General features: G+C 38.7%; 1 protein-coding gene across 2 annotated transcripts; it reads left to right on the top strand.

Annotated features, from left to right (window-relative positions):
* On the top strand, positions 1-25,193 carry NDUFV2 (NADH:ubiquinone oxidoreductase core subunit V2). Of its 2 annotated transcripts, XR_008615938.1 has the most exons (9): positions 1-135; positions 7,311-7,376; positions 9,642-9,704; positions 9,792-9,908; positions 11,974-12,142; positions 14,089-14,198; positions 18,791-18,867; positions 24,053-24,165; positions 25,044-25,193. XR_008615938.1 is itself a non-coding variant. In XM_007114785.4 (8 exons), the coding sequence occupies exons 1-8, from the start codon at positions 82-84 to the stop codon at positions 25,135-25,137; spliced, it is 750 nt and encodes a 249-aa protein (XP_007114847.1). In that variant the 5' UTR covers positions 1-81; the 3' UTR covers positions 25,138-25,193. The 2 variants fall into 2 exon arrangements, 1 of the variants encoding a protein (XP_007114847.1); XM_007114785.4 differs by lacking the exon at positions 24,053-24,165.
* The last annotated feature ends 1,747 nt before the right edge of the window (positions 25,194-26,940 follow it).

The following is a 26,940-nucleotide window of genomic DNA, read 5'->3' as shown; positions in this document are numbered from 1 at the left end:
GCTCGGGGGCGCGCACGCTGTGCGTGCCGGGCGTTCGGGACTGTACCTGGCGCGGCCCGGAGGCCTGCAGTTTGGCCTGCTATGTTTCTCTTCGCGGCGCTCCGGGCCCGTGCGACCGGCTTCGCCGCCCTGTGGGTAAGGAGGGTCGAATGAGCGCGGGCGCTGCTGCCGCCCTCCCCCTCTCTCCACGCCTCCTGTTGCAGCGGGCACGCGGGAGCCCAGGGCCCCGGACGGGACCCCGGGCGGCGGCAAGGACACCGCGGCCTTCGCCCACCTCAGGGAGGCCGCGTCCCCGCGGAGCGAGGGGGTCGGCGGTGCGGCTGCAGCGGGCGCGAGGCCTCCTTCCGGACGGGAGGCGGGAGGGCGGTGCCGGGACCCCCGCCCGCCTAGTAGGCCGAGTCTCTGCGCAGGGCGGCCCCAGGGTCCCCTAGCAGCACTGCCCTTGGCAGGTGGGGAAGTTGGTCGTGTGATGGCGTCACCGCGTCCCGCACCCGGAGGACGTCGGGGCCGCTCGCGCTCCTGACATCCAAGCCCGTCTTTAGAAAGGACGTTGACTCTCGGGGTCAAACACCCGTTCGCACTAACTTAACAGAGCGTGTTCCAGAAATGACGAGGATGACGGCAGGGCATTTACCGGAAGGAAAGTAGCCTTCCCCCCAGCAGTAACGTAGAAAGGTTGAATCAGTTCTTGGCAGAAGGGAGGGCGGTGGTGCGCAGTAGCGGAGGATGAGCTCAGGGCCTTGCAGGGAGACCTGAGTTTGGATGGTGGGTGCACCGTCTTTCCACCTTTGTGCCTTTGGGCTCTTATTGTTCTCACTTGGTGTCCTCGGCTGTCAAGTGGGAATATTCCAATTTGCAGAGTTTGGTCTTCAGTAAACGCTTGAGGTTCTACTGTTACCTGCTGGGCTTCAGGTAACAATGGATAATAATAATGACAGGTGACATTCCGTGACTGCCTTTCTAATCAGGCCCTTCTAGCCTTTTACAAATAGTGGGATATCAGAATGACCTAGCAAAAGTCAGGAAAGATGTGAGTAAAGTGGTCTCACCAATAAAGTTCCTTTCCTAAAAGAGAAACCTTTAAGGAAATCAGTTACATTTTCAAAGAACTTGCTTATTTTGTTTTAATTGCTGCTTTATTAGCTAGCTGCCAATTTCTTCAGCCACAGGCTTTTATTCAGCTTGTCATTGCTTTAAAAATATCCAGAATTTAGTACTGTGTCTAGGGGAAGACACTAATTGTGTGACCTTGAGCCATATTTCTTAATCTCCTTGAGCTCTATTTTTCTTTTCTGTAAAGTGCAGTAATACCTTATTGAGCGATTGTCAAGAATTGCCTAAAAATTATGAAATATGGAGCAATAGCTACTCAGAATGGGTTTATTTCCATCTTTCCTTCAGTAATTGCCCAAAGTTTTCTGTAATGTTGACACCATTTTACAACTCATCACTGCCTCTCTCCCAAGCCACTAATTAGTGTCGTAGGGGTGAGAGAGTTGTGGTGGCATTTTGAAGGATTGTGTTTTCAGTTTTAGAATTTTAATTTGGTTCCTTTTTTGTAGTTTCTATTTCTGTCTTTTCATTTATTGAAGATTTTTTTCTTTCTGTCCTTAAGCACTGTTGTAGCAGTTTTGAAATTATTGTTTGGTAATCTCCATTGTCTTTTTTCTTGAAAATGGGTTGTTTTCCTTTTTTGTTGTTTAATGTTGAGTAATTTTGGATTGTATCCTGGACATTGTGAATGATGTCATAGAGGCTCTAGACTTTTTAAATTCCTCCAAAGAGTATTTTGTTGTAGTTGTTGCAGGCAGGCAATTAACTTGAACTGCAGTCTGGCTCCCTTGTGGGCAGCGGCTCAAATATTGGTTCAGTTCTTTTAGCTGGGCTGTTTGGAGTCTGCCCTGTGTGCATGCATGTTTGGAGTCAGCCACAGAATTGGGGGCTTCTCCTCTCTGGCTTTTCCTTTTCTGGGATTTCCCACTTGCCTATGCCTCTCCTGTGGTTGTCCCAGCCTCTCCTGTGGTACTTCAAGATATTAAGGCTGCAGGTTTTCTCTTGGAGTTTTAGCTGCCCAGCATGGGATAGACTGGGGCCTGCCTTCACGGTAAAACAAGTAAAGAAAAAAAAAAAAGAATCCTTATTGGCTTCTTCTAAGTCTAGACTCCCTTTATGTGTCTGCCTGCATTTGGTTGTTCTTCAGTGCCTTCAGAAAGATTTTCGGTTTTTAATTTTTTAAAAAATATTTTGTCCAGAGTTTATAGTTGTTACCCAGTGGTTTGGCCTGATAATAATCTACTCAGTCGTACTAGAAGTAGAACGTTCTTTGGTGGCATTTTTCTTCCTAAATTTTAAGTTTTGTAGAATGAAATGTTTTCCCATTCCATTAGAGATTCCATTGATTTTGCAGTATCTACATTTAGGCTCTAGGACATTAACCCAGTTCTTTACAAAGAAAGAAAGAGAGAGAGAGAGAGGGAAGAAGGAAGGGAGGGAGGGAGGAGGAAAAGTGAGATTAGAGGGCATTTATATTAGTTTTTTATTGCTGCTGTAACAAGTTACCACAAATTTGGTGACATACACCAATTTATTATCTTACGATTGTGTATGTTAAAAGTCTGACATAGGTCTCACTCGGCTAAAACCAAGGTGTTGGTAGAGCCACCTTCCTTTCTGGAGATTCTAGGGGAGAACCTGTTTCCTTGGCTTTTCTAGCTTCTAGAAGGTGCCCTTCTTTGTTGGTCCATAGCCCCCTTCCATCTTCAAAGCCAGCAAGGGCAGGTCATGCTCTCACATACCATCCTGACCCTGCTCTAACTTTGCTTACTCCTCTGTGTTTTAAGAGCCCTTGGGTCCACCCTGATAATCCAGAAAATCTCCCTGTTTTTGGATCAACTGATTAGCAACCTTAATTCCATCTGCAACTGTAGTCCTCTTTTGCTGTGTATATTAACATGTTCACACCTTCCCAGGATTAGGATGTGGGTATCTTTGGGGCACCATTATTCTTGCCTGCCACAGCCTTAAACAGTTTCGGGGAAAGAGAAAATGAACACATTTTAAGTTTATACACTGAGGTTCAGTAGGTCACTATTGCACACTACAAACTCAGATCTTTATATTGGAGATGTGAACTCAGTCTCCAGTGTAAGGATAAAAATAGTATGCTAAACACTTTATCTCATTTAATCTTCTTAACACTTTAAGATAGGTACTCCTGTTATTTTCTAGATGAGCAAACCTAGGTGCAGAGAAGCAGAGCAGCCTCCCTAAGGTTATAGTAATTGGTGAAGGTGAGACTGACTGAAATGATGTTTGGACATTTCATTTCTATGAAGTATTCTCCTTAGGACATTGGAGTGTTATTGGTATCCATATTGGATTTTAGATCTGTAAAGAATGCTTTGTTTAATTTATGGGCAAGATGGCTGAAAGTAATCACGAATATTGTGACCATTAATATGGTTATCTTAATCTGTAATGCTCCTTTAATACCTGAGTTGTTTGTTTTAGCTTTTCTATAATATAAAATTTGGCCAAATTTTACTTGATAATTCTCTCACAATGCTAGTAAAATCACTTATATTTCTTTAATCCAAATTAACATTTTTAGTTAAACTATTGATGGAACTTTTATTTGGAGAACATTTGTAAAACTCTCCTATGTATAATTGAAAATATTACAAAACTTAGTTTTAGTGGTTAAGGCGTGTCCTCAAGTCAGAAAAACCTGTGTTTGACTTTTCATGTATTTAGCTGTGTGATCTAGTGAAAGTTCTTTTCTTTCCTTCTTTGAGCCTTAGTTTCCATATCTGTAAAACAAGAGATGATAATAATACCTATGTGGGGATTTTGTGAGCCAAGGGAGGCAGACCTTTTCATTTCTAATCTGTCTCCCTATATATGCTATGTGTTTTTTTAAATTTTTTTTTTAAAAAACAGTAAATGCAGCTCTTCTGTTCTTACGGAAAACCTAAATATATATACATTAACCCGGAATTTTAGCAACTTAATGTCAAAGGTGATTTCTTCAAAATAGTAGAAAAAGGGCTCAATTTGTTTATAAAACAAAAGCAAGCAAAATAGTGAAGGTAAACTGATAAATATTAGCCCTCATTTGTTTTTCAACTGGGCATACACTGTTACTCAGCAAGTTAGCACGTGGCCGTTTTCAAAGCTGCCCTGTTTTTTGATATCTTTAGGAACTTCACCTATTTTACTACATTCATTATAATATCCACATCAGGCATTTTCAATAAAGGAATAAATAAGATATTAAAAGTTTGAATTATAGAGGGGAGGGGCAAGATAGAGGTAGGGGATTAAGAGTTACAACTACTATATATAAAATAAATAAGCTGCAAGGATGTATTGTACAGTACAGGGAATATAGCCAATATTTTTTAACTTTAAAAATCTATAAAGAGTATAATATATAAATATATATATAAATATAGTGAATCACTATGTTGTGCACCTGAAACATAATATTGTAAATCAACTATACTTCAATTTAAAAAAAGTTTGAATTATAAGTAGTCTTTTCCCTACTTAATGGGCCATTTGAATTCAGTTTCACTTTTAGGAGAAAGAAGCATTCTAGGACGAAATCATCTTAGAACTGGAAAAGAACAACTTAGCTAGGCGGGACTGATTTGAAGAGTAAGCTGAATTTCCCCCCTGCTTAGACTAGAGTCTAGGCTTTTCACTAGACTGGAGTCTAGTTTCTCATTAGACTCTGAAAATGTCTATACTTGAGTGAATTCCAGTTGAATTCACTGAACTCCAAATGAAAATTCAAGAAACTTTTTTTTTTCATAAACAAGAATATAATTTGATAGTGAAGAATTAATAGTGGGTTTCAATTCTAGCTTTTTCAGGGTTTAAGAAGGAAGGGAAAAGACTTACAGCAGGCAAGTAGTGACAATGACTCTGTGTTAGTTAGCTAACACAGCACAGTTCTCAAAATGCAGTTTAAATCTTCCATTGTTCAGTTATTAAATGTTTTATCCCCATATCAGCTAGGCAGATGTAGTAACGCTTTAACAGGTTTATAGTATCTTCAGAGATAAGGTTATATAGTACCTGACTATTTGAACCTCAGAATACTTCAGTAAGTATATATCCCTGTTTTTACAGATACAGAAATTGGCACAAAAAAATTAAGTGACTTGCGCAAGGTCACACGTTAGCAAGTGGCAGCATGGTGATCTAAACCCAAATCTTCCATTAAAAAAAATCATCATTGGGCTTCCCTGGTGGCGCAATGGTTGAGGGTCCGCCTGCCGATTCAGGGGACGTGGGTTTGTGCCCCGGTCCGGGAAGATCCCACATGCCGCGGAGTGGCTGGGCCTGTGAACCATGGCTGCTGAGCCTGTGCATCTGGAGCCTGTGCTCCGCAACGGGAGAGGCCACAACAGTGAGAGGCCCGCGTACCGCAAAAAAAAAAAAAAAATCATCATCATCATCTGAAACTCCAGCGTTTCTTTCTGTAACTTAACTACTTTTTCCTGACTGTTCTCAATCAGTATGTAGTCTGTCTTCAAGAATTTGGACTTTAAAACACTCTGTTTTGGAGAGAGAGAGAGGGAGAGAATGAATGTGTGTGTGTGTGTGTGTGTAAATTCACATGCATGTGCAGAATTACAGGGCAGCCAGAGAGTGCCTCAAAATAGATTTTCCAGTATGCCGCTACACAGGCCTCAAAACCACTTTTCAAGATTATCTGTATATTTTTAAGTAAGGTATGTGACATATCCTGGAATAATGAGGAAAGGATCAAAACTGAAGCTATTCTAACTTAGAGATTGGTGGTGTTTATTTTGATATACTGGGAAATTGGAAGGAGAAATAGGATTAACAGTAGATGTTTCATTTTGTATTTGATGAATGTTTTGTTTTAAATAAGAATTTTTTTTCAGTTTGTCAATTCATGCTAAAAGAAACCTAGAAAATAGAGAAAAATATAAGAAACAAAATATGAGTCCTTTGTAATCTTGTGAACATCATAATAACAGATAAGCACTTTTAATTGTTAAGGCCATCTAGTATTTTCATTAATGTCTATATTGAATACATTGAGATAGTAGTTTATGCTTTTTTGTTTGTTTTGTTTAACCTTGATATTTTCCAGTTATGACTGTGCCACAAACACTTCTTTCTGTCATTATTTTTAAGAAATATTTTTCTTAGCTACATAATATGTAATGTATAATATGTGTGTGTTGTGTGTGTTGCATTTATTTTAAAGGAAATTTTTATCATATATCTCAGACACAAAAAAGCAAAAAGAATATAATAAACACTGTGTATCCATCCACTTGCTGCCTAAGAAAGAAAGCAAAACCAACACAGTTGAAGCCCCTTTGTGTACCACAGCTGATCAGATTCTCCCCTCCTCCCCCCATTATCCTGAAAATATTTATCACTCCCATATTTTATACCTATGTTTCACATTCTGTACCTGGGTCTTTTCTTGTTAATTAAAGCAAGTGTTCTGTGTAAACTTATTTCTTCAACTGAAATATTATTTGGATCTAGGGGAAAGTTAAATCTGTGATTGTGTTATATCACTGCTTTTGCTTCCTTGTCTGTTATGTTTGCCTTTGAATTGTCCAGCTCTTTGCCAGTTCCATGCTTTGTTTAATCCAATGTTCTACCATCTGTGGTTAGTAGAACTCAGAAGTTGGAGGATTTCTGAACAACAGTAGAATTGCTTTTCAGGGAGAGGGTAGAGAAGGTAGAAGTGAGGGAGAAGCAATAAGGCAAAGAGAAATGAAATGCAACATAGAGAGTAATCAGATGGATTCCTTCCAAATCAATTGAGTGTGGTCAATCTGCATAGCATTATAAGAAGCTTTCTGAAACTACTTTCATGGCTGGAGTTTCTAAACTAATGTAAAGAATTGAAAAGGGGGTGTACATTCAACTCATTTTTACAGAATGAAAACATGTTTATGAAATGAAAGCTATCCAACTTGATTCAGACAAAAGTGAAAGGCAGTAAGTTAATGGTACATTAACTGCAATTGCACGCCAAAAGAATGTAGGAGAAAGGATATGCGACTCAGGAGATTAGGTTGTCATTCTGGTTCTTCCACTGACTCATGCGTGTTACCTTAGGCAAGTTAGTAACCTTACCTTTGAATCTCCATTTCCTTATATCTCTCCTGAAATAGAGGTGGGCATGGTGTAGTGTGGTAGGCCATATCTCTTAAGATATTCTACTTCTATCAGTTGATTCTATTATTTTAAATTATGGATCTTAAAATTTCATAAGGCTTTTGATTGACTAAACTTTCTTAAAATTTTAGGGAAGACATGTAAGGAATTTGCATAAGACAGCTGTGCAGAATGGAGCTGGAGGAACCTTATTTGTGGTAAGTAATTACTTAGATTTCTTCAGAATGGAAGGACTTGGAAATTTGGGTAGATAGAACAGGCTCCGGACGCGCAGGCTCAGCGGCCGTGGCTCACGGGCCTAGCCGCTCTGCGGCATGTGGGATCTTCCCGGACCAGGGCACGAACCCGTATCCCCTGCATCGGCAGGCGGACTCTCTCAACCACTGCGCCACCAGGGAAGCCAAACGCCAGTGTCTTTGGTATCTGCTGGCCATTGTGGGAATTTAAACATAGCTAATTGAATTCACTACATTTCAAGAGGTGTTGTTCCAGCTAAACCTCTCAAATTTAAATTGATACCAGGGCAACTCTGGGAATAAGAATTTAGATTATTCCTTGGTGAAATAACTGTGAACCTAACCTGATTTCTTGTCACACTTTAGATTCTTAAAAATCATTCATGTTGGCTCAGTGAAGATTCTGAGGCTGCAACTTGGGGAATCCCAAAATGGCACTAGCTTGAAACTCATAGATTTTAGTAATACAGGGAACACATTGGCAGTTGGGCTTTATGTTTTTCATGTCCAGGGTTTCACTACAGGTAGAGGTCGATGAATTCCCTAGCTTGGTTGCACAATTCAGAAAGGCTAAGATATGTATCCCCTTTTTGTGACAAGGTACATTTTTTAGGACTCAATCTAGTGTTTAAAGGCAATTTAGTGGACTTGTATGATGATTTAGAGTTAGTGGTATCATTTTGGAAAATGAATTATTTTTAGGCTGACTCTTAATAAATGAGTTAGCTATACTATTAATAAGTAGAGTCCTGCTTTGTATTTTGTCATCTTTGTCTAAAAACATTCGAGATCATTGTCCAAAGTTTCCGCTTTTTTTCTCTTCTATGTCCTTGAAAAACCAGAACTCTGAGAGTTAACTTACTAAGGGATTCAGTTCTGTGTTCACCATACATACAAAACATTAATTGATGTAAGTGTTAATCTCAGTGTGACTCATTTGATTTCCTGTTGACATGCCATTTCTTGTCAGTGTTTGAAGAGGGCCTGCTCTTTTGGAGAAGAAATAAAGCTTGCTGTTGGCTAGTTTCTGTTACAGAAAACTAGCTGTTGGCTAGTTTCTGTTGTGTGGGGAAGAAATGGTGCTTTTGTAGTAGGAGGTAGGTCCCTTTAACAATCCGATACACTCTTTTTTGGAAAAATGCACATATTTTCACACTCAGTATTTTGTGTCTTAGGGACTTCCGTTGTGGTCCAGTGGCTAAGACTCTGCACTCCCAGTGCAGGGGGCCCGGGTTCCATCCCTGGTCCGGGAACTAGATCCCACATGCTGCAAGTAAGAGTTTGCATGCCGCAACTAAAGATCCCACATGCCGGGACTTCCCTGGTGGCTCAGTGGTTAAGACTCCGCACTCCCAGTGCAGGGGGCCCGGGTTCGATCCCTGGTCCAGGCACTAGATCCCACATGCATGCCACAACTAAGGAGCCTGCCTGCTGCAACTAAGGAGCCCACATGCCACAACTAAGGAGCCCATGAGCTACAACTAAGGAGCCCGCCTTTCTCAACGGATCTGACGCAACCAAATAAATAAATAAATAATAATTTTTTAAAAAAAGGTCCCGGGGCTTCCCTGGTGGCACAGTGGTTGAGAGTCCACCTGCTGATGCAGGGGACATGGGTTCGTGCCCCGGTCCGGGAAGATCACACATGGCGCGGAGCGGCTAGGCCCGTGAGCCATGGCCGCTGAGCCTGCGCGTCCGGAGCCTGTGCTCCACAACGGGAGAGGCTACAGCAGTGAGAGGCCCATGTACTGCCAAAAGAAGGAAAAAAAAAAGGTCCCGCATGCCACAACGAAGATCACGCGTGCCGCAACTAAGACCCGGCACAGCCAAATAAATAAATTTACAAAAAACTTTGTGTCTTAATTTCATAATGCTTCCAATAATTGGTAATTTTTTGTAATTAGATTACATTAGAAGATCCTGTTCTCTAATCAAGTTGTATAATGCTTTTTTTGGGTTTTGATCCTAAAGCTACTTCTCGTAACCTATAAAGGATGATTTTGAAAACTTCTAAATTTTTGAATTCTAATATTTTGTTAATCATACTCATCAGATCTGTATTTCATAATTAGTTTAGCCATTCTTCTTGATGCAAGGATAGGTTGATGTATATCATGTTCAAATTAAAGCAGAGGTTAAATGAACAGCAGTAGTAAAGTACAAAGTTATTCACACTTTTGAGGGAATTTTGATAATTTTGGAAAACATTTTTTTTCCTTTGTGTAGCACAGAGATACTCCTGAGAATAACCCAGATACTCCATTTGATTTCACACCGGAAAACTATAAGGTATTACTAAATTAACATTATAATTAATTTACAAAATATTTAGTATCTTCCAGATGTATAAAAACAAGTGCTTTTTCTTTGATACAGAGGATAGAGGCAATTGTAAAAAACTACCCAGAAGGGCATAAAGCAGCAGCTGTGCTTCCAGTCCTGGATTTAGCCCAAAGACAGAATGGATGGCTGCCCATCTCTGCTATGAACAAGGTACTTCATTTTTGTGTTAGTTCAAAAAGAGGAGAGATTGTGTATAGTAACTTCCTTATGTAGAAATTTCTCTTGACATTCATTGATATCAGTCCAGGAGTTTGAAGCCCTTTAATCATTTATATGTTTCATACCTCAAATTACATTTATGTTTTTGTTGGTTCCCTTAATAATGCAGAGAACTGAAAGGGTAGAGCTTTTTATCCTTGCAAGAAGTAGTAAAGGCATTATAGTGAAAGAGGCTTTCTTGTTTTCTGTCTTTGAGAGACATGGCAATAATAATAAAGATCCCAAATGTGTATAATTTGCTGTCAAGCTATTCTGAAAATGAATGTACTGCTTAAACACTAGAATTGCAGAGCAAAGGATCTGCTCACAGCTAATGTGAATCTTTTTAATATTTTGCATCTTTGGCTCCAGGCTTTAACAAAAATACATATAATACATGGTATTTACGACACTTGATTATGGCAGCTTGGAATCCGCAACCTACAGAAATCTTATGGGTGACCCATTTAAATATGGTTAATATATTCATGCATGTTTTAGGATTCATTTTTTCCTAATAGTGTTTTCAGCAGTAATCCAAATTTCAAGTTTATTCATATCCTATTAATACAACTACATTTGTATGGTATTATGTTACAGTGTATCATTTATAAAGTGCCATATAAAACCTTATGTTATTTGATTCTTGTGAGAATCACATGACTAATAAGCCAATGTGATATAATGGAAAACATATTTTACTTTGAACTAAGAGATCTGATTTTTCTCTGGACTTCCTCATCTGCAATGATGATTTTGAACTAGGTAGAGCTCTTCCAATTATTATATTATGATTTCTAAGTGATAGAGCTGGGACTGAATCATTTCTAATTCTATGCATTTTCTACTTGACTGACTATTGCAGAGATTCTGCTATATTTCATTCTCCTTTTCACTTTCTAAAGTCTAACTATTAGGTTAGACCATTATCATCTTTCTTGGGGTATAGGAATGTCCTCAGTTTATCTAATGGAATCCCGGATGCAAATTTTAGATATAGCTCATTGATCTCTTATTTACTTTGTACAGTACTCTAACACTGTTGTGGACCTTTAGTTTTTTGTTTTCTTACTATGAAAAATGTTATAAAGCAAGTTTGGTTGGTACTATACTTAGTAAACATAGGTGCTTATTTTTCTTTTTTTTTCCAGTAAATCACATATATATTTGGGGGTTTTCTAAATTCCTTACATTATTTTTATAATAGCCAACTTCCTCAATAATGATTTAGATGCATTTCTAATCATAAATACTTTTTTTTTGAAAAATTTATGTTTTTAATAATGGTAAGCTTGTTGGAAGTCTTGCTGAGTGTCAAGCTTAGCAGAGCAAAATAAAATAAATGAGAAACTAATGTGAGAACATTTCAAAAATATTGTCCTGTTCTATTTAGAATTGGATGTATATGTGTGAGGCAAGAAATAGCATATAGAGAATAGAATCAAGATTCTTTCCACTTTGAGATTTTTAATGTTACTGTCCCCCCCCCACAAAGAAAAGCCAAACCTTACAACAAAAACAAAATCCAGAGGCTCAAGCATCATATCCTTAACCATCACTAAGGTGTAGGGAGGTGCATAGCAGCAGCTTGGGGGAGCTTTTTCAGTTAAACACCAGGGCCTTACAATTATTCCATTGATCAGGCCCCAGTGTGTGTATTTTGAGAGAAATATTCAGACATATAAGCCTGGTTTAGTATCACTAAATTAAATTTAGCATATCTACTTTAATCTTGCACAAGTGAGCCGGGATTAGACGTCTTTTGAGAATACATTTCTTTTAGAATCCCTGATAAGAGAAAGTTTAATATATTTGTCATTTGAAATGCCATTTAATGAGTTCTTTTTTCATGTCAAAACCTGGATATATGTATAATTTTTAAGTGTCAAAATGGAAGGACTTAGCCTTGCAGATACCAGATATAGTTTCTGCTTTCGAAGAACTTTTTTGGTTTTTACCAAATTGAAGTAATATGCTCAATTAATAAATATTGTAATCATATTTTAAAATATTTTAGGTTGCAGAAGTTTTACAAGTACCTCCAATGAGAGTATATGAAGTAGCAACTTTTTATACGATGTATAATCGAAAGCCAGTTGGAAAGTATCATGTTCAAGTCTGCACTACTACGCCTTGCATGCTTCGTAACTCCGACAGCATACTGGAGGCCATTCAGAAAAAGCTTGGTATGGGACACAGTATATTTATAAATTTTATGAAAAAATAGGGTTGTCTTTCGAGATTTGACCTATTTCTTACCTATATTTTCAGGCTTTTACCAATCTTACTGGATCTGTACTTCACGAGTAAATTTTTGTCTTACTGTGTTTGCCCACCATTATTGCTTCCTATTTTGTATTCTTTAGTTCTCCTCAAAGCTGAGTTTTCATGTTTTCTTCCTTAACCATTGAGTATGTTTTAAAAGCTTCTCTAAGTTTTAAAGTTTTCATTGTTTAGAAAATTAAGTTTCACTTGTTGTGTGATAGCATGTGGCACATAAAGAAGTGACTATATCATCCTTGTATCCTTCCAAACAAGACTTGGAACAAGTGAGATATGAGACTAGGACTTCCCTGGTGGCGCATTTGTTAAGAGTCTGCCTGCCAACGCAGGTGACACGGTTCGAGCCCTGGTCTGGGAAGATCCCACATGCCACAGAGCAACTAAGGCCATGCACCACAACTACTGAGCCTGTGCTCAAGAGCCTGTGAGCCACAACTGCTGAAACCTGAGTGGCACAACTACTGGAGCCTGTGTGCCTAGAGCCCGTGCTCCACAGCAAGAGAAGCCACCGCAATGAGAAGCCTGAGCACCACAACGAAGAGTAGCCCCCGCTCACTGCAACTAGAGAAAGCCCGCGCGCAGCAATGAAGACCAATGCAGCCAAAAATAAATAAATAAATTTATTTTAAAACCAAAAATGTTACTAGAATAGAAAGAATGCTTCAGGAAGGGAAATTTGGAATAAGATGTTATTACAATTATACTCCAATAAAGACGTTTAAAAAAGAAGTTATTACAGTAGCATTTACAGAATTAAAAGGGCATTTTATTATATAAAACTGCCATTGCTGCATTTATCACTATACATATCAAATGAAGTAAAAGGAGGTGTCTCTTAATTTTGTTGTTACTTGCATGTTGTAAAAATAGTTGGAGAGTATAGAAGTATGTAAGACAGAAGTCTGAAGTCTGCTCAGAATCCTATCCCCCCATCTCCGAGGTACAAATTCTGATAACAGGTATATTAGTTTTAGATTTTATGTTGTTTTAATTATTTTCATTATTAAATACATAAATGTAATATGTCTGTTTGCTTTTTGCACTTGATTTTGGCTATAGTAATATGTGTGCCTCATTTTTCTATTATAAGTTAAATTATTCTGAAGTTACTTTCATGTGTACAACATGTCTTTGCATACTTGTCCAATTGTACATGAAGGTTGTTTACAAGAAGTAGAATTGCTGGGTCAGATTTTACTATATTTTGCTAAAATGCCTTCCCTAAAGATATGAGAGTACCTATATTCCTTACATTCTTAATGATCTTGACATTAGCTGTTTTCTGAGTCTTTGCCCATCTGATAGTATGACTGATTTTAGTAGGTTAATTATCATGATCAAAATGAAGATAATATGGTCTGATGCCCTGTTATGTAACAACAAACACTGGAGATGAGTCCTCTGAAATTTGTTTTTAAAGGAACAAGTCCACTTAAATCCTTGAATGTTCTATAATAACTATACAGAGTTGTTTAAGAAATTTAATGCTCTTGAATACTTTATATATGCCTCTGTAAATACTTTATATATATATATGCTTTTTTTTTTTTTTTTTTGGCGGTACGCGGGCCTCTCACTGCTGTGGCCTCTCCCGTTGCGGAGCACAGGCTCCGGACGCGCAGGCCCAGCGGCCATGGCTCACGGGCCCAGCCGCTCCGCAGCATGCAGGATCCTCCCAGACCGGGGCACAAACCCGCATCCCCTGCCTTGGCAGGGGGACTCCCAACCACTGCGCCACCAGGGAAGCCCCTATATATATGCTTTTTATGTTGGGGTTTTTTTTGGTTCTTAAACTATATTGCAATTAAAATATAACCTAGTCCTTACCAGTACTTATTTATATTTTTAGGAATAAAGGTTGGAGAGACTACACCTGACAAACTTTTCACTCTTATAGAAGTGGAATGTTTAGGGGCCTGTGTAAACGCACCAATGGTTCAAATAAATGACAACTACTATGTGAGTATTTACTTAATATAAAGTTGTATGATGTTATATTTAAAATATTTTAAACATTTGGTTTCTTGTCATGTGGATGTTGGTTTCTGAATTACTCATTTGGAAGAAACTGTTGGCATAAATATCTAGAAGGTTTCTTTTTTCCTGGTTTCCAAACTTTATTAAAAATCAAAGAATAGAAAAACTTTACATAAAATATGTCAGTTTTAGCTTCCACATTGTTGTCCACCAGAACGTTTTAAAAAAATTATTATGATTAAACATTATCTCCAGGAGATAATGACATATTTTTAAAACTTTTAAATAGGGGCTTCCCTGGTGGCGTAGTGGTTAAGAATCCGCTTGCCAGTGCAGGGGACGCAGGTTCAAGCCCTGGTCCGGGAAGATCCCATATGCCGTGGAGCAACTAAGCCTGTGCACCACAACTACTGAGCCTGCGCTCTAGAGCCTGCGAGCCACAACTACTGAGCCCGCGTGTCACAACTACTGAAGCCCGCGCCCCTAGAGTCTGTGCTTCACAACAAGAGAGGCCACTGCAGTGAGAAGCCCGTGCGTCGCAACGAAGAGTAGACCCCGCTCTCCACAGCTAGAGAAAGCCCACACACAGCAACAAAGACCCAACGTGGCCAAAAGTAAATAAATAAATTTTAAAAAATCTTTTAAATAATGAAAATTTTAATAATTTACATATAAATATGAAAAATAACCACCAAGGCTTAATAGATAATATTTTGCCACACTTGCTTTAGGTATTATAATTTTTATCATTATTATATGCAGAAATAAACTATAGGTGAGGGTAAACCTCCCCCACCCCCATTCAAAATCCTGTTCTTTTCCTTTCATTCCCAGAGATAAGCACTATCATAAATTTAGTGTGTTTTTCCTGTACATGTTTTTTAAACTTTCAAAATACATGTATCTAGGCATGCTAATAACACTATATTGTGTTTTAAAAATTTGACAGAGATTGTATCATAACTCTAAGAACTGCTTTAGTCAGATCTCAGAAGTTTTTTTTTTTTTTTTAAGGAAGTTATTTTGTGTATTTATTTATTTATGGGTACGTTGGGTCTTCGCTGCTGTGCAGGCTTTCTCTAGTTTTGTTGAGCGGGGGCTACTCTTCGTTGCGGTGTGTGGGCTTTTCATTGTGGTGGTTTCTCTTGTCGCAGAGCATGGGCTCTAGGTGCGCGGGCTCAGTAGTTGTGGCTCGTGGGCTCTAGAGGACAGGCTCATAGTTGTGGCGCACAGGCCTAGCTGCTCTGTGGCATGTGGGATCTTCCCAGACCAGGGCTCGAACCCGTGTCTCTTGCATTGGCAGGCGGATTCTTAACCACTGAGCCACCAGGGAAGCCCCTCACAAGTTCTTTCTTTAAAAAATATTTATTTATTTATTTATTTTTGGCTGTGTTGGGTCTTAGTTATGGCCTGTGGGATCTTTTGTTGCCGTGTGTGGGCTTCTCTCTAGTTGTGGCGCACGGGCTCCAGAGCGAGTGGGCTCAGTAGTTGCAGCGCATGGGCTCTCTAGTGGCATGGGCTCCAGAGCGCGTGAGCTCTGTAGTTGCGGCTCATGGGCTTAGTTGTCTTGCGGCATGTGAGATCTTAGTTCCCCAACCAGGGATCAAACCTGTGTCCCTCACATTTGAAGCTGTATTCTTAACCACTGGACCACCAGGGAAGTCCCATTACAAGTTTTGGTAAGTAATATTTTTATCATTTAGTTCTGAATATTTTTAAATTTGCATTTTGATTTCTTCTTTGATCTGTGTTTTTTAGAAGTGTTCTTAATATCCAAGTGTGTGGAGTTTTCTAGTTATCATTTTTTAATTGCTTGCTACCCTAATTATATCATGGCTGTCATTCATAATATCTTGTTAGTTCATAATTCTTAGAAGTTTGTTTATGGAAATTCTTTTAAGGCCTGTGTTGAAGGTAGATACTTCAAGAAGGGATTGACTTTGCTTCTCTCTTGCTCCTGGAAATACTACTGGCCCAAAAGAAGTCCCTTCTTCTTATATCCTCCCCTCTTCTTCCCCTGAAGTGTAAGGTTCCAGAGTAGCAGGGTTTTTTTGAGGGACAGTTTTAATTTCTAGTTTTCCCTTACATTGAGGGTATAGCTTTTGGGGGTCTCAGCTTTATGTGGTTTGGATGACCTCCTGTGTCCTGGAGATTTGTCCCTTGCCCCTCTAGGCTGTGAAACCCTGAAGCCAAGTTTTTTTGCTGTTCCACTGTCTCCCTAAGTTTTCATTGAGTTTTTTGCCTCTGGGTATTTTTTTCTTGTCAGTGCCTTGATATTAATAAAATTTTAAAGTTTTTAAAAAAATTTTATCCAGTATTGTTAGTTGTTACAATAGGACATTCAGTCAGGATAGCTGGACTGCCATAATGCCTGTAATGGAAATCTACAATTTTTTTTTAAATGAAGATGAAATTGGACTTCTTTGGCATTTTGCATTTCTAGGATGTTTTTATTACCTATAGGGGTTTTCTTCATTTTAATGATGGTGATTCAAATTTCTTACCTTCTCTTTCTCATACTTAAAAAAAAAATTCCTTTAAAAATATGGCAATAACTTACCCTTTTCCCACATTTCTGCAATTTACTCATAATCATGAGGATCTTAATTTAAGCAGGAATTAGACAGTCAAGGCTTTGTATGAAGCACTGTAAGTCTAAATATAGTAGACTGCGGATTTATGCAAGAGATTCAGTTAGTAGTGGTATGGTCTTTGGTGAGGCAGTTAACTTTTTAAATTATTATTATTTATCTATTTTTGGCTGCGTTGGGTCTTCATTGCTGCACGCGGGCTTTCCTTAGTTGCATCAAGTGGGGGCTACTCTTCGTTGCGGTGTGTGGGCTTCTCATTGCGGTGGCTTCTCTTGTTGTGGAGCACGGGCTCTAGGTGTGCGGGCTTCGGTAGTTGTGGCACATGGGCTCTAGAGCACAGGCTCAGTAGTTGTGGCCCACATGGTTAGTTGCTCCACGGCATTTGGCATGTTCCCGGACCAGGGCTCGAACCTGTGTCCCCTGCATTGGCAGGCGGATTCTTAACCACTGCGCCACCTGGGAAGCCCAAGGCAGTTAACTTTTATGGATCTCAGCTGACCAGTGGATAAAATGAAATAGTCACATAAACTGTCATTGGATACCGATTAGAGAGAAATATTAAATCTATTTTGAGGATGGTTGGGTAGCTTTGAATATGGTCTTGACATTTGATTTTATTAAGGAATTATTATTGTTAGTTAATTGGGTGTGGTAATGACATTGTGTTACTTAAGAACATTTAAAAATGTTCTGGGAGTTCCCTGGGGGTCCAGTGGTCAGGACTCTGGGCTTTCACTACTGTGGCCTGGGTACAGTCCCTGGTCAGGGAACTAAGATCCCACAAGCTGTGCAGTGATATCTGCAACTTGCTTTTAAATGTACAGCCAAAAAAAAAAAACAAAAAAACGAAACCAAAGGCATATGTGTACATAATTCAGATATGGTAAGGAATATGGTTATTCATGTATACTTTTCAAATTTTCATAATAAAGAGTTGGGGGGATAAAATCATTAGGTGAGTTTAAAGATTCCTTCTAGTTTTGAGGTTCTGAGCATCTGTTGCACCCTAAGCAGTTCTTATTTGTGTAAATGTTTATTCTATTTTAATGGGCTTCTATGAGGCTAGGCATTGAATATACAGAACTGAATCATGATTTCTCTAGCATAGTACCAGGGTCCTAAAAACATTTTCTTAAGTACTTAACAGTTTGGGAGGGGTAGAGGGGATATAATGTAGTTTAGGCACTTTCATTAGTTTAATCTTGCCCCATTCTGTTTTGACTGTCTTTTGACTAAACCTAGGGTACAGCCAGGGGTAGGAGTGTGTCTATGTGTTTTAATTGTATTTGTTATTTTAAATAACAGAACCCTTGAGGTAAGAATTTTACACAGGTGCATAGTGTACAAAATACAAAGCTGCTCTGGTTGAAACCGGGATTGGAGGGTCAGGATCATTAAAATAAATGTGTCCAAAATAAGTTTTTTACTTTTCCCTTCGAAAATTAAGTGAAGTTTGCAACAGGGTGAATTTCACCTGGGAAATAAAGAAGATATCACTAGGGTATTAGATCTTTAGCTTAGGGATAGATATTAGGCATCTACTTTTTATGACTGCTGGTGCTAATTACTATTTGCATCTCACTGATTCTTCAAGGACATAGCATTTGTTGAGCACGTGCATGGCAGTGTTCTATTTTATTTATTTTCTCTTAATCCTTAAAACGCTCTGAAGTCAGTTTATGAATGAAGAAACAGATTTGGGGAAGCTGAGTAATTTCTCTCAGATTGCTGGCTAGTAAGTGTTGGGACTTCAGCTCAAATGCAGAACTATCTCCCTTCAAAGCACTGCTCTGTGCTGCCTCTTCAGCTGCAGCTCCTATTGCTATTGCATTTAGCAGGACAGACTGTATAGGACTTACTCAGTTGTTGCTGCCTTGGTAACTAACTTGTGAGCTGAGACAGACAATAAACTGTTATTAGGGATTTACACTGATTTTGAGGTAGGATGTAATTTTAATATGACTATTTTACTTTTTTTTCTAGGAGGATCTGACACCTAAGGATATTGAAGAAATTATTGATAAACTCAAGGCTGGCAAAATCCCAAAACCTGGGCCAAGGTATCCTTTTATTTCTTTTTAATAAATTTTAATGGCTTAACCTTTCATGTAGACTTAATTTTAAAATTTTAAACCCTAAGTCCACAAGAGTTTTCAGGAGCCTTGAATACTATCTAAATCAACTTGTCATTTAAAGCAATGATTTTTTCCCCCATCCCAAACCCTATCAGATAATCATCTGGTATCTACTTGGATGTTATAAAGAAGGGAAATGTACTATAAATAGAAATCTATTTCATTGTTTAAAAGTTCATACTGCCAGAATTTGACCCAAAGTCTGTCTTCCCTCTGATTTCCACCTAAAGGTCCAAAGGTTCTGCCCTTTGAACAAACACAAGATAATTTTTATATCTCTTCCAAATGTCAGCTCTTTAGTTACTTGAAATAGCTATCTCATCTTCCCCATATCTTTTCTCAGATTTAATATCCACAGTTGTTTCATTGTTTTTCCTTATATGACATAGTTTTGGTCTCCCTCCTTGGCAGGTCTTCTGGTTGGCTAATGAGTTTCTTAATGGGATACTTAAAACTAATCACAGTATTTGAGATATGTACTTAGCATGTGGGGCCTTGTGGGACTGTCTTCTTTATTCCAGACATCATGCTTATAATAATGCAGCCTAATTACATCAATTCTTACTTCAGATACATTACACCATTAAATTGTACTTACAGTCAGTTAGAATGCCTAGATCTTTTTCAACTTAAACATTGTTTTATCCAGGCTACTCCCATCCTGCAGTTGTGTTACTAACTGCAGTAATTAGTAAGTACTAATTACTCCTTATTCAGTTATGAACCTGAACTTTTGCTGCTAAACAAACCCCTATTCCTTATCTAAGTGTTCACATTACTTAAAATTCTCTCTTAATACTAGCAATGTTTTGCATGGTTTTATAGTTATATTCCCTTGGTATTTTTTTCTGCTTATGTCATATAAAATTTTCCTTGTCTCAATATATATATAGGTTTTAAAAGCCATATAGTATTCTAATGTATTGTGAGAACTATGATGTGCTCTTTATTACCCTGCTTTAAAATATGTTTTCCTTTTTGTTACAAACGATTCCCTGAGGTTGAATTACTAGGTCAAGAGGGTATGCATGGTTCTGTAGTCTGCAAGAAGTACTGAGAATTATTCCTTCATTGTTCTGGCCGACTAATAACCCTACCTAATAAGAAAAAGAGGTCAGTTCAGGATAACTTAAGTTTAGTAAAGGCAAGCTGGCCCCTAAAAGACACACACTTCTTTAAACACTTGAATTTGCTTAAAGAGGTTTGCTGTTCTCTTCCTAGTTCCTCACTTACTTGGGCTACACTGAAAACATTTTTTAGGAATAAAACATTTCCACTGTGAAGAATTAGTCTCCTTTATGGAGGCTACTGAAGTGAAACCTTTTGTCATTTAACATTACAATATTTCTCTTAGCCACTGGTCCTGTCCCTTACTTATCCTTGCTTCAACTGTAGCCACCCCTTGCCCTTTTTCACAAACTTTAGCTTGTTTTTATGACTCAGATGTTTTAAAATAAGTTTGTGCTACTCTTGTATTTGTACTTAAACCCATAATACTTCTTTCAACTTTGGGGTACTTTAATATCTCAGGTGCACATTTCCTTGTGAAATCCACTTGGTTTCTTTAAATGTCCCCTTTTTTTCTGATTAGGTATTGTTTGTAATTCTGTAGTCATATTTTAGAACTTAGACCCTCCTCCTTCCTTTCTTGTGAACTTTGTGATCTATCGATGACAACATTAATCCAGCATTAAATCTCCTGCCACACAAACAGACAGATAGTTGCTTTGTCTACTTTATTGTATTCCCTCAGCATTCATTTGTGTCACAAATATTTCTGGATATGTGCTGTGTGCCAGTCACTGTTTTAGGTTGTGCATACAAATTATGAACAAGGTAAAGTCGTCATATATTTTACATTCTAGTGATGGAGAGAGACAACTAGTGTAATACCTGAATAATAAATGCTAGGAGGAAAATAAACAGGTTAGGGGATGGAGGATGACTGGAGGTAAATTTAGTCAGATGAGGCCTTTCTGAGGTGGTGAATTAATGACCTGAATGATAAGCCCAAAGGAACCATGTAAAGAGCTGGAGGGACAGTGTTGCAGAGGGAGAGGAAAGAGGAGGTATTAAGGTCCTGGAGGAAAAGTAAGATGACAGTATGGTTGAAGTGAGTGATCAAGGAGGAAAGTGGTGGAAGAGGTCAGAGAGATAGGTAGAGGCCCAGGTAAGCAATTTGGGTTGAATCCTAAGTATAAAAAGCTGTTGGAGTGTTTTCAGTAGGGAATGATATGCATGATCTTGTTAAAATTATTGTCGTAGTTGCTGTGTAAAGAATAGTTTAAAATTTAGTGGATGTTGTAGGGCAGAGGATTACGAATGATTTCTAGCTTTTTAGTCTGAGCACCTCAGTGATTCCTTTAAGTAAAATGAAGAAGATTTGGGGTAGGGCAAGATTGGGGAAGAAAAGTCACTTTGTTTTGGACATGCTACTTAGCATGTTTTTTTTTGGTTTTTTTTTTTTGTTTTTTTTTTTTGCGGTACGCGGGCCTCTCACTGTTGTGGCCTCTCCCGTTGCGGAGCACAGGCTCCGGACGCGCAGGCTCAGCGGCCATGGCTCACGGGCCTAGCCGCTCCGTGGCATGTGGGATCTTCCCGGACCGGGGCATGAACCCGTGTCCCCTGCATCGGCAGGCGGACTCTCAACCACTGTGCCACCAGGGAAGCCCTACTTAGCATGTTTGAGATGCCTACTTAGACATCCATGGTAGAGTGCTGAAAGGTTAGATATGAGCTTGGGATTTAGGGAATACATTAGGGCTGGAAATATGAATTGGGGAATTCATTAGTTATTATAGATGGTATTTAAAGCCATGTCTGGATTAGATTACCAGGGGTGAAATTAAGAGTTTGTTGTTGTTTTTAATACAGGAGATACTATAACATTGTATTTTAACATTAATAAACAGGAACTAAGTACCACAGTAAAGCATTTTCGACATCTAATAATAATAGGGATGTTGCTTATCAGTAACTGTAAATAGTTCTTCAATGTGATTTTTTTGACAGTGTTCTAGATTTGAGCCAGACTTTAAGAATTACTGGTTTCTCAACCTATTTTTATTTCCTACGTATCACCTCTTATTTAAAAAGCTGATATAGGGAATTCCCTGGTAGTTCAGTGGTTAGGACTCTGCGCTTCCACTGCAGGAGGCACGGGTGGTCAGGGGACTAAGATCCTGCATGCCATGCGGTGCGGCCAAAAAAAAAATTTTTTTAAATAAATAAATAAATAGCTGAGATAAATCTATTTAGTTTTCAGTAATTGCAGAGCATCCATCAGTGGTATATCTAGAGTGTATCTGGACATGGTAATTCCGGATGTCTTCCCAGCATATGAAAATAAGAACTTCCCCAAGTTAATTTCTTGGCTATTGAGAGAGACTGTGATGATAGCAGTAACCAAAATAGTTATAGCTGTTCTTTAAATTAACCAAAGCTGGCTAGTGCTTTTTTATTAGTATTTTTATAATAAAGCCCTCTGCTTAAATATTTGAAAGAGGTGCTAGTTGTGAGTCTTTGAGTAATTAGAGAAATTAAACTGGTTCAGTGGTAACTGATTTCTGAGTACTACTATCAGGTGTACTCTGGCCAAAATTGGTAAAGATTGCTATCTCTTTGTGGTTCAGAACTGCTTTTTTATTATTTTGGTAAATGATGGCTAGAAAGAAAATATTAAACTGATGGTAAGACAACATTCTTTCTTTTGACATTTATAAATATCTGTGTGCTAGAGATTTTTTTAAAATTTATTTTTGGCTGCGTGGGGTCTTCGTTGCTATGTGCAGGCTTTCTCTAGTTGCGCAAGCTGGGGCTGCTCTTCATTGCGGTGCGCGGGCTTCTCATTGCAGTGGCTTCTCTTGTTGCGGAGCACGGGCTCTAGGGCACGTGGGCTCTAGAGCACAGGCTCAGTAGTTGCGGCGCACGGGCTTAGTTGCTCCATGGCATGTGGGATCTTCCCAGACCAGGGATCGAACCCGTGGTCCCATTCGTTGGCAGGCGGGTTCTTAACCACTGCACCACCAGGGAAGCCCAAGAAGTACTTTTTTTAAGCCACAAAAAATGTACAGAAAGGCCAAGTTTTCTAGAATGCAAATGAGTTAAAATGATTACTGTGCAAGTAGTGTTGGAATGGCTAAAAAACCAGATTTACCTTTTGAATTGTAGTGAAGAGAACAAGGTAATTAATAGATGGTATTTTAAGCATATCGGGGAAATTGTTTTTTATTATGTGAAAATCTGGGTGTAAATTGTGGCTGTCGGGTGAATGGGTGGGGCTAGATCATGGCCTCTCTAGGGTTCTGAAGCATGTTTATAGATAAAGTGAGGGGGAAAGTTACATGATTAGTAGATTAAACCAAGTTTGTAGGTTTCACTGGAGTATTTTACAGCCTTTGTAGTATTTTAATATGCATTTTGTGAATGGTGGGGGCAGGGGAAAGTTTGCAGGCAGGCATAACAGAGGACTGGAACCCCCTTTTTTCCCCTAAAATATGTTATGGGATGGTAATTTCGTGGAACAAACTTTAGGAAACTGGACCAGATTATTCTTAAAGTTACTTTCTCGTATAAAATTCCATAATCCTGTGAAGAGCTCATGCAGTATACATGATTAATTCTATTTACTGTTCCAGAAACTTCAGGTTTTTAATCTTCCTAAGTTGATCCTTTGTGTTGGTAAAGAGGGTAGCTGAGCTTAAACCACAAGAGGGAACCTAGTAAAGGAGAAGAAAGAAAGGTCCTCCAAAACGGATTAATTTCATTATTTCATTGGTAGTCAAAGAGCAGCAAGGGTACCTGTGCTACCAGTTAACATTAAAAAAAAATTACAAAGCGAAATACTGTTTATTAAAGCTAAATACCATTTTGCTACTTACCCTAAAACTTTAATTTTAGGCTGTAACAGATGGCACAGTAACTGCTTTTTTATCTGGTTTTCACAGTGAACCTATAATGCAAATATATTAACTAATTTCTGACTTTGTAGGTATTCTTTATTATAATACACTACTTAGTTACTTGCATTATATAATGTAATAGCTTAAAAGATCTTATAAATGACTATGTGGTGTCATTTTCCTGTCCCCTCAACAAATGATTTTTCTAGGGCTCTAAAAATAGACTTACAAGATTGATGACAGAATGTGAAGGGCAAAGCCGGAGGGAATAAAATGATTTAATTGAATAAGTTCTTCAGCTGAAATCTGTGGCAGGAACAAGGTAAATGAGCAAAGCCAGGGAACAGAAGGGTGAAACAGGAGTAGGTGCTGAGCTAGGCTCTAGCAACAGAGGTCAGACAGGGCAGAGGTTGAGCCTGAACGATTACCTGGGAAAGTATGTGTGGTGGTGAAAAGAAGACAGGTTCATTTACCTCTGCACTGCTTCCCTTCATAGAACTATAGGAGGACCTGTTCATGTTTTCTCTGTGGCTGTGGTAGCTACCCTGATCTGGAACCTGTTTTTGAAAAATTAATATGAATAATTTAGCCTTTAAAAACAACAATACAAATGGATTTTGTCTTTACTGCTTCTAAGGGACATCCTCCCAAATCTTCAGCTCTCTCAAGGAATCCAGTTGTTTGTTTCCAAATACAGTGTATAACTGTGTATTCCCTGTGACAGTGGATCTCAGTCAAAATAAAATTCAAATATAAAAAGAATAAATGTAGTGCTCTAGTTTATTAAAACATACTTTTTAAAAATGTCCTCTGGGGCTAGGTTATTTTGCTGTAGTTCTTAGCTATGATCTTTGGGCAGATGTTGCATCATCCCAAGCCTTGGTTTCTGTATCTGTAAAATATTTTGGCCAGTGTCCCTTGTCTCATGGTATTGTTGTAAAGATTTAATGAGCCAGTGATGTATGTACACTGCTCAGGAAGTGGGAACTAGTATTAGTATTATTTTTAATATTTCATATTTTTATGTCAGTTTTTATATTTAACCTTAGGAAGAGAAAATCTTGCGGCAGTTGTAATGTTTGGATTAAATAATCCATGCTAGTTCTCTGAGGAGAAATAGTTACTTAACTGGGCTCTTGTGAGGTAACAGTTATAAATGGTAATCATTAGCAGTCAATTTAATGTTACTTTTCCTTTCAGGAGTGGACGCTTCTCATGTGAGCCAGCTGGAGGTCTTACCTCTTTGACTGAACCACCTAAAGGACCTGGCTTTGGTGTGCAAGCAGGCCTTTAATTTATATTCAACTGTAAATATGTCACTGGAGAAATAAAATATGAATCTCCTATCTACATAGACTTTTTATATTATTTGTTCATTTCCATCTGCGTACACCTTGCTTGTAACCTAGCAACTTGCAGCTGTAAGTGCCATGTCAGAACTTCAGAGCATCATTTTAGTCGTCTGCTTTTCCATCTGTGTACACCTTACTTGTAACCTAGCAACTTGCAGCAGTAAGTGCCATGTCAGAACTTCGGAGCACCATTTTAGTTGTCTGCTGTCTTTGGCTAACTATGAACACATTATTTCATAAGCTAGTTAACAGTTATTTCAACATTACCCATTTTCAACTGCCCCTTCACTTTTATCAGTAATATTAGGTTATTGTGAAGTAAAAATTCTGTCAAATTTCAAATACATTTTGCTCTCCCATCTTTAGCCATAGCCAAGTCTTAAGTTAATATGATCTTTCTATAAACTTTGTCAGTATTCTCTTTAAACATTTTTATATTTACAGCACACCATTGTTACTGTAATTTCAACTGGTAAGTGACATATCAAGTGACTGTAGGTATAACGAGGATAGGGTAGTTGTCTCTATAAGTACTATTTATCATTTTTAAAGAAGGAAGGTACAAAACACTTTGATATTATCCTTGGGTATTCTGACCCTGCAAGTATACAAAAACTAAGTGGGGGAAGAAACTGGAAGTGTAACTTGAGTTGGAATGTTCAGTGGATATGGGAAATATACTCCTCAGCTGAATGTATATTACAACTTGGAAGGAAGAAAGAATAAAACCCTTTGTAGGGCTTCCCTGGTGGCGCAGTGGTTGAGAGTCCGCCTGCCGATGCAGGGGACGCGGGTTCGTGCCCCGGTCCGGGAAGATCCCACATGCCGCGGAGCAGCTGGGCCTGTGAGCCATGGCCGCTGAGCCTGCGCATCCGGAGCCTGTGTTCCACAACGGGAGAGGCCACAACAGTGAGAGGCCCGCGTACCGCAAAAAAAAAAAACAAAAACAAACAAAAAAAACCCTTTGTATATAATATCCAGTTCAAGAAACTAGCTATGAGTTTTGCAAGCTGGAATAAAAAATTAATAGCTTTAAATTCAGGGATAGATCTAAACTAATCCAGTTGTTTCAGGGTTTCTCAAAGTCACTGTTTGGCCTTGATCTTATGACAGACTAGTAACTATGATGCGTATAATAAATATGATTATTTTTAAGACTGTCTTGAAAAACGAGTTTTTGAGAAATGAAATTGAGTTACTTTTACTGAGGTGGATGGACCTAGAGTCTGTCGTACAGAGTGAAGCAAGTCAGGAAAAGAAATACCGTATGCTAACACATATATGGAATCTTAAAAAAAAAAATGGTTCTGATGAACCTAGGAGCAGGTCAGGAAAAAAGACACAGACGTAGAGAATGGACTTGAGGACATGGGGAGGGGGAAGGGTAAGCTGGGACGAAGTGAGAGAGTGGCATTGACATATATACACTACCGATGTAAAAGATAGCTAGTGGGAAGCAGCCGCATAGCACAGGGAGATCAGCTGGGTGCTTTGTGACCACCTAGAGGGATGGGATAAGGAGGGTGGGAGGGAGACGCAAGAGGGAGGGGATATGGGGATATATGTATACATATAGCTGATTCACTTTGTTATACAGCAGAAACTAACAACACTGTAAAGCAATTATACTCCAATAAAGATGTTAAAAAAAAAACCTATAGTTTTTTTACCTAGGAAGGTAACAACAACAGTAATTTTTCAAGTGGCACAAAAAGGTAACACAATGAAAATGCTCCCTTCTACCC

This window comes from Physeter macrocephalus, chromosome 19 (genome assembly GCF_002837175.3).
Source record: "Physeter macrocephalus isolate SW-GA chromosome 19, ASM283717v5, whole genome shotgun sequence".
Lineage (NCBI taxonomy): Eukaryota > Metazoa > Chordata > Mammalia > Artiodactyla > Physeteridae > Physeter > Physeter macrocephalus.
This window is presented reverse-complemented; position numbering and strand designations above follow the sequence as displayed.

Coding starts and splice junctions, on each gene's coding strand:
- NDUFV2 (XM_007114785.4), top strand. CDS start 82: ATGTTTCTCTTCGCGGCGCTCCGGGCCCGTGCGACCGGCTTCGCCGCC. Junction 7,377..9,641: donor CTGGAGGAACCTTATTTGTG/GTAAGTAATTAC, acceptor TCCTTTGTGTAG/CACAGAGATACTCCTGAGAA. Junction 12,143..14,088: donor GGCCATTCAGAAAAAGCTTG/GTATGGGACACA, acceptor TTATATTTTTAG/GAATAAAGGTTGGAGAGACT.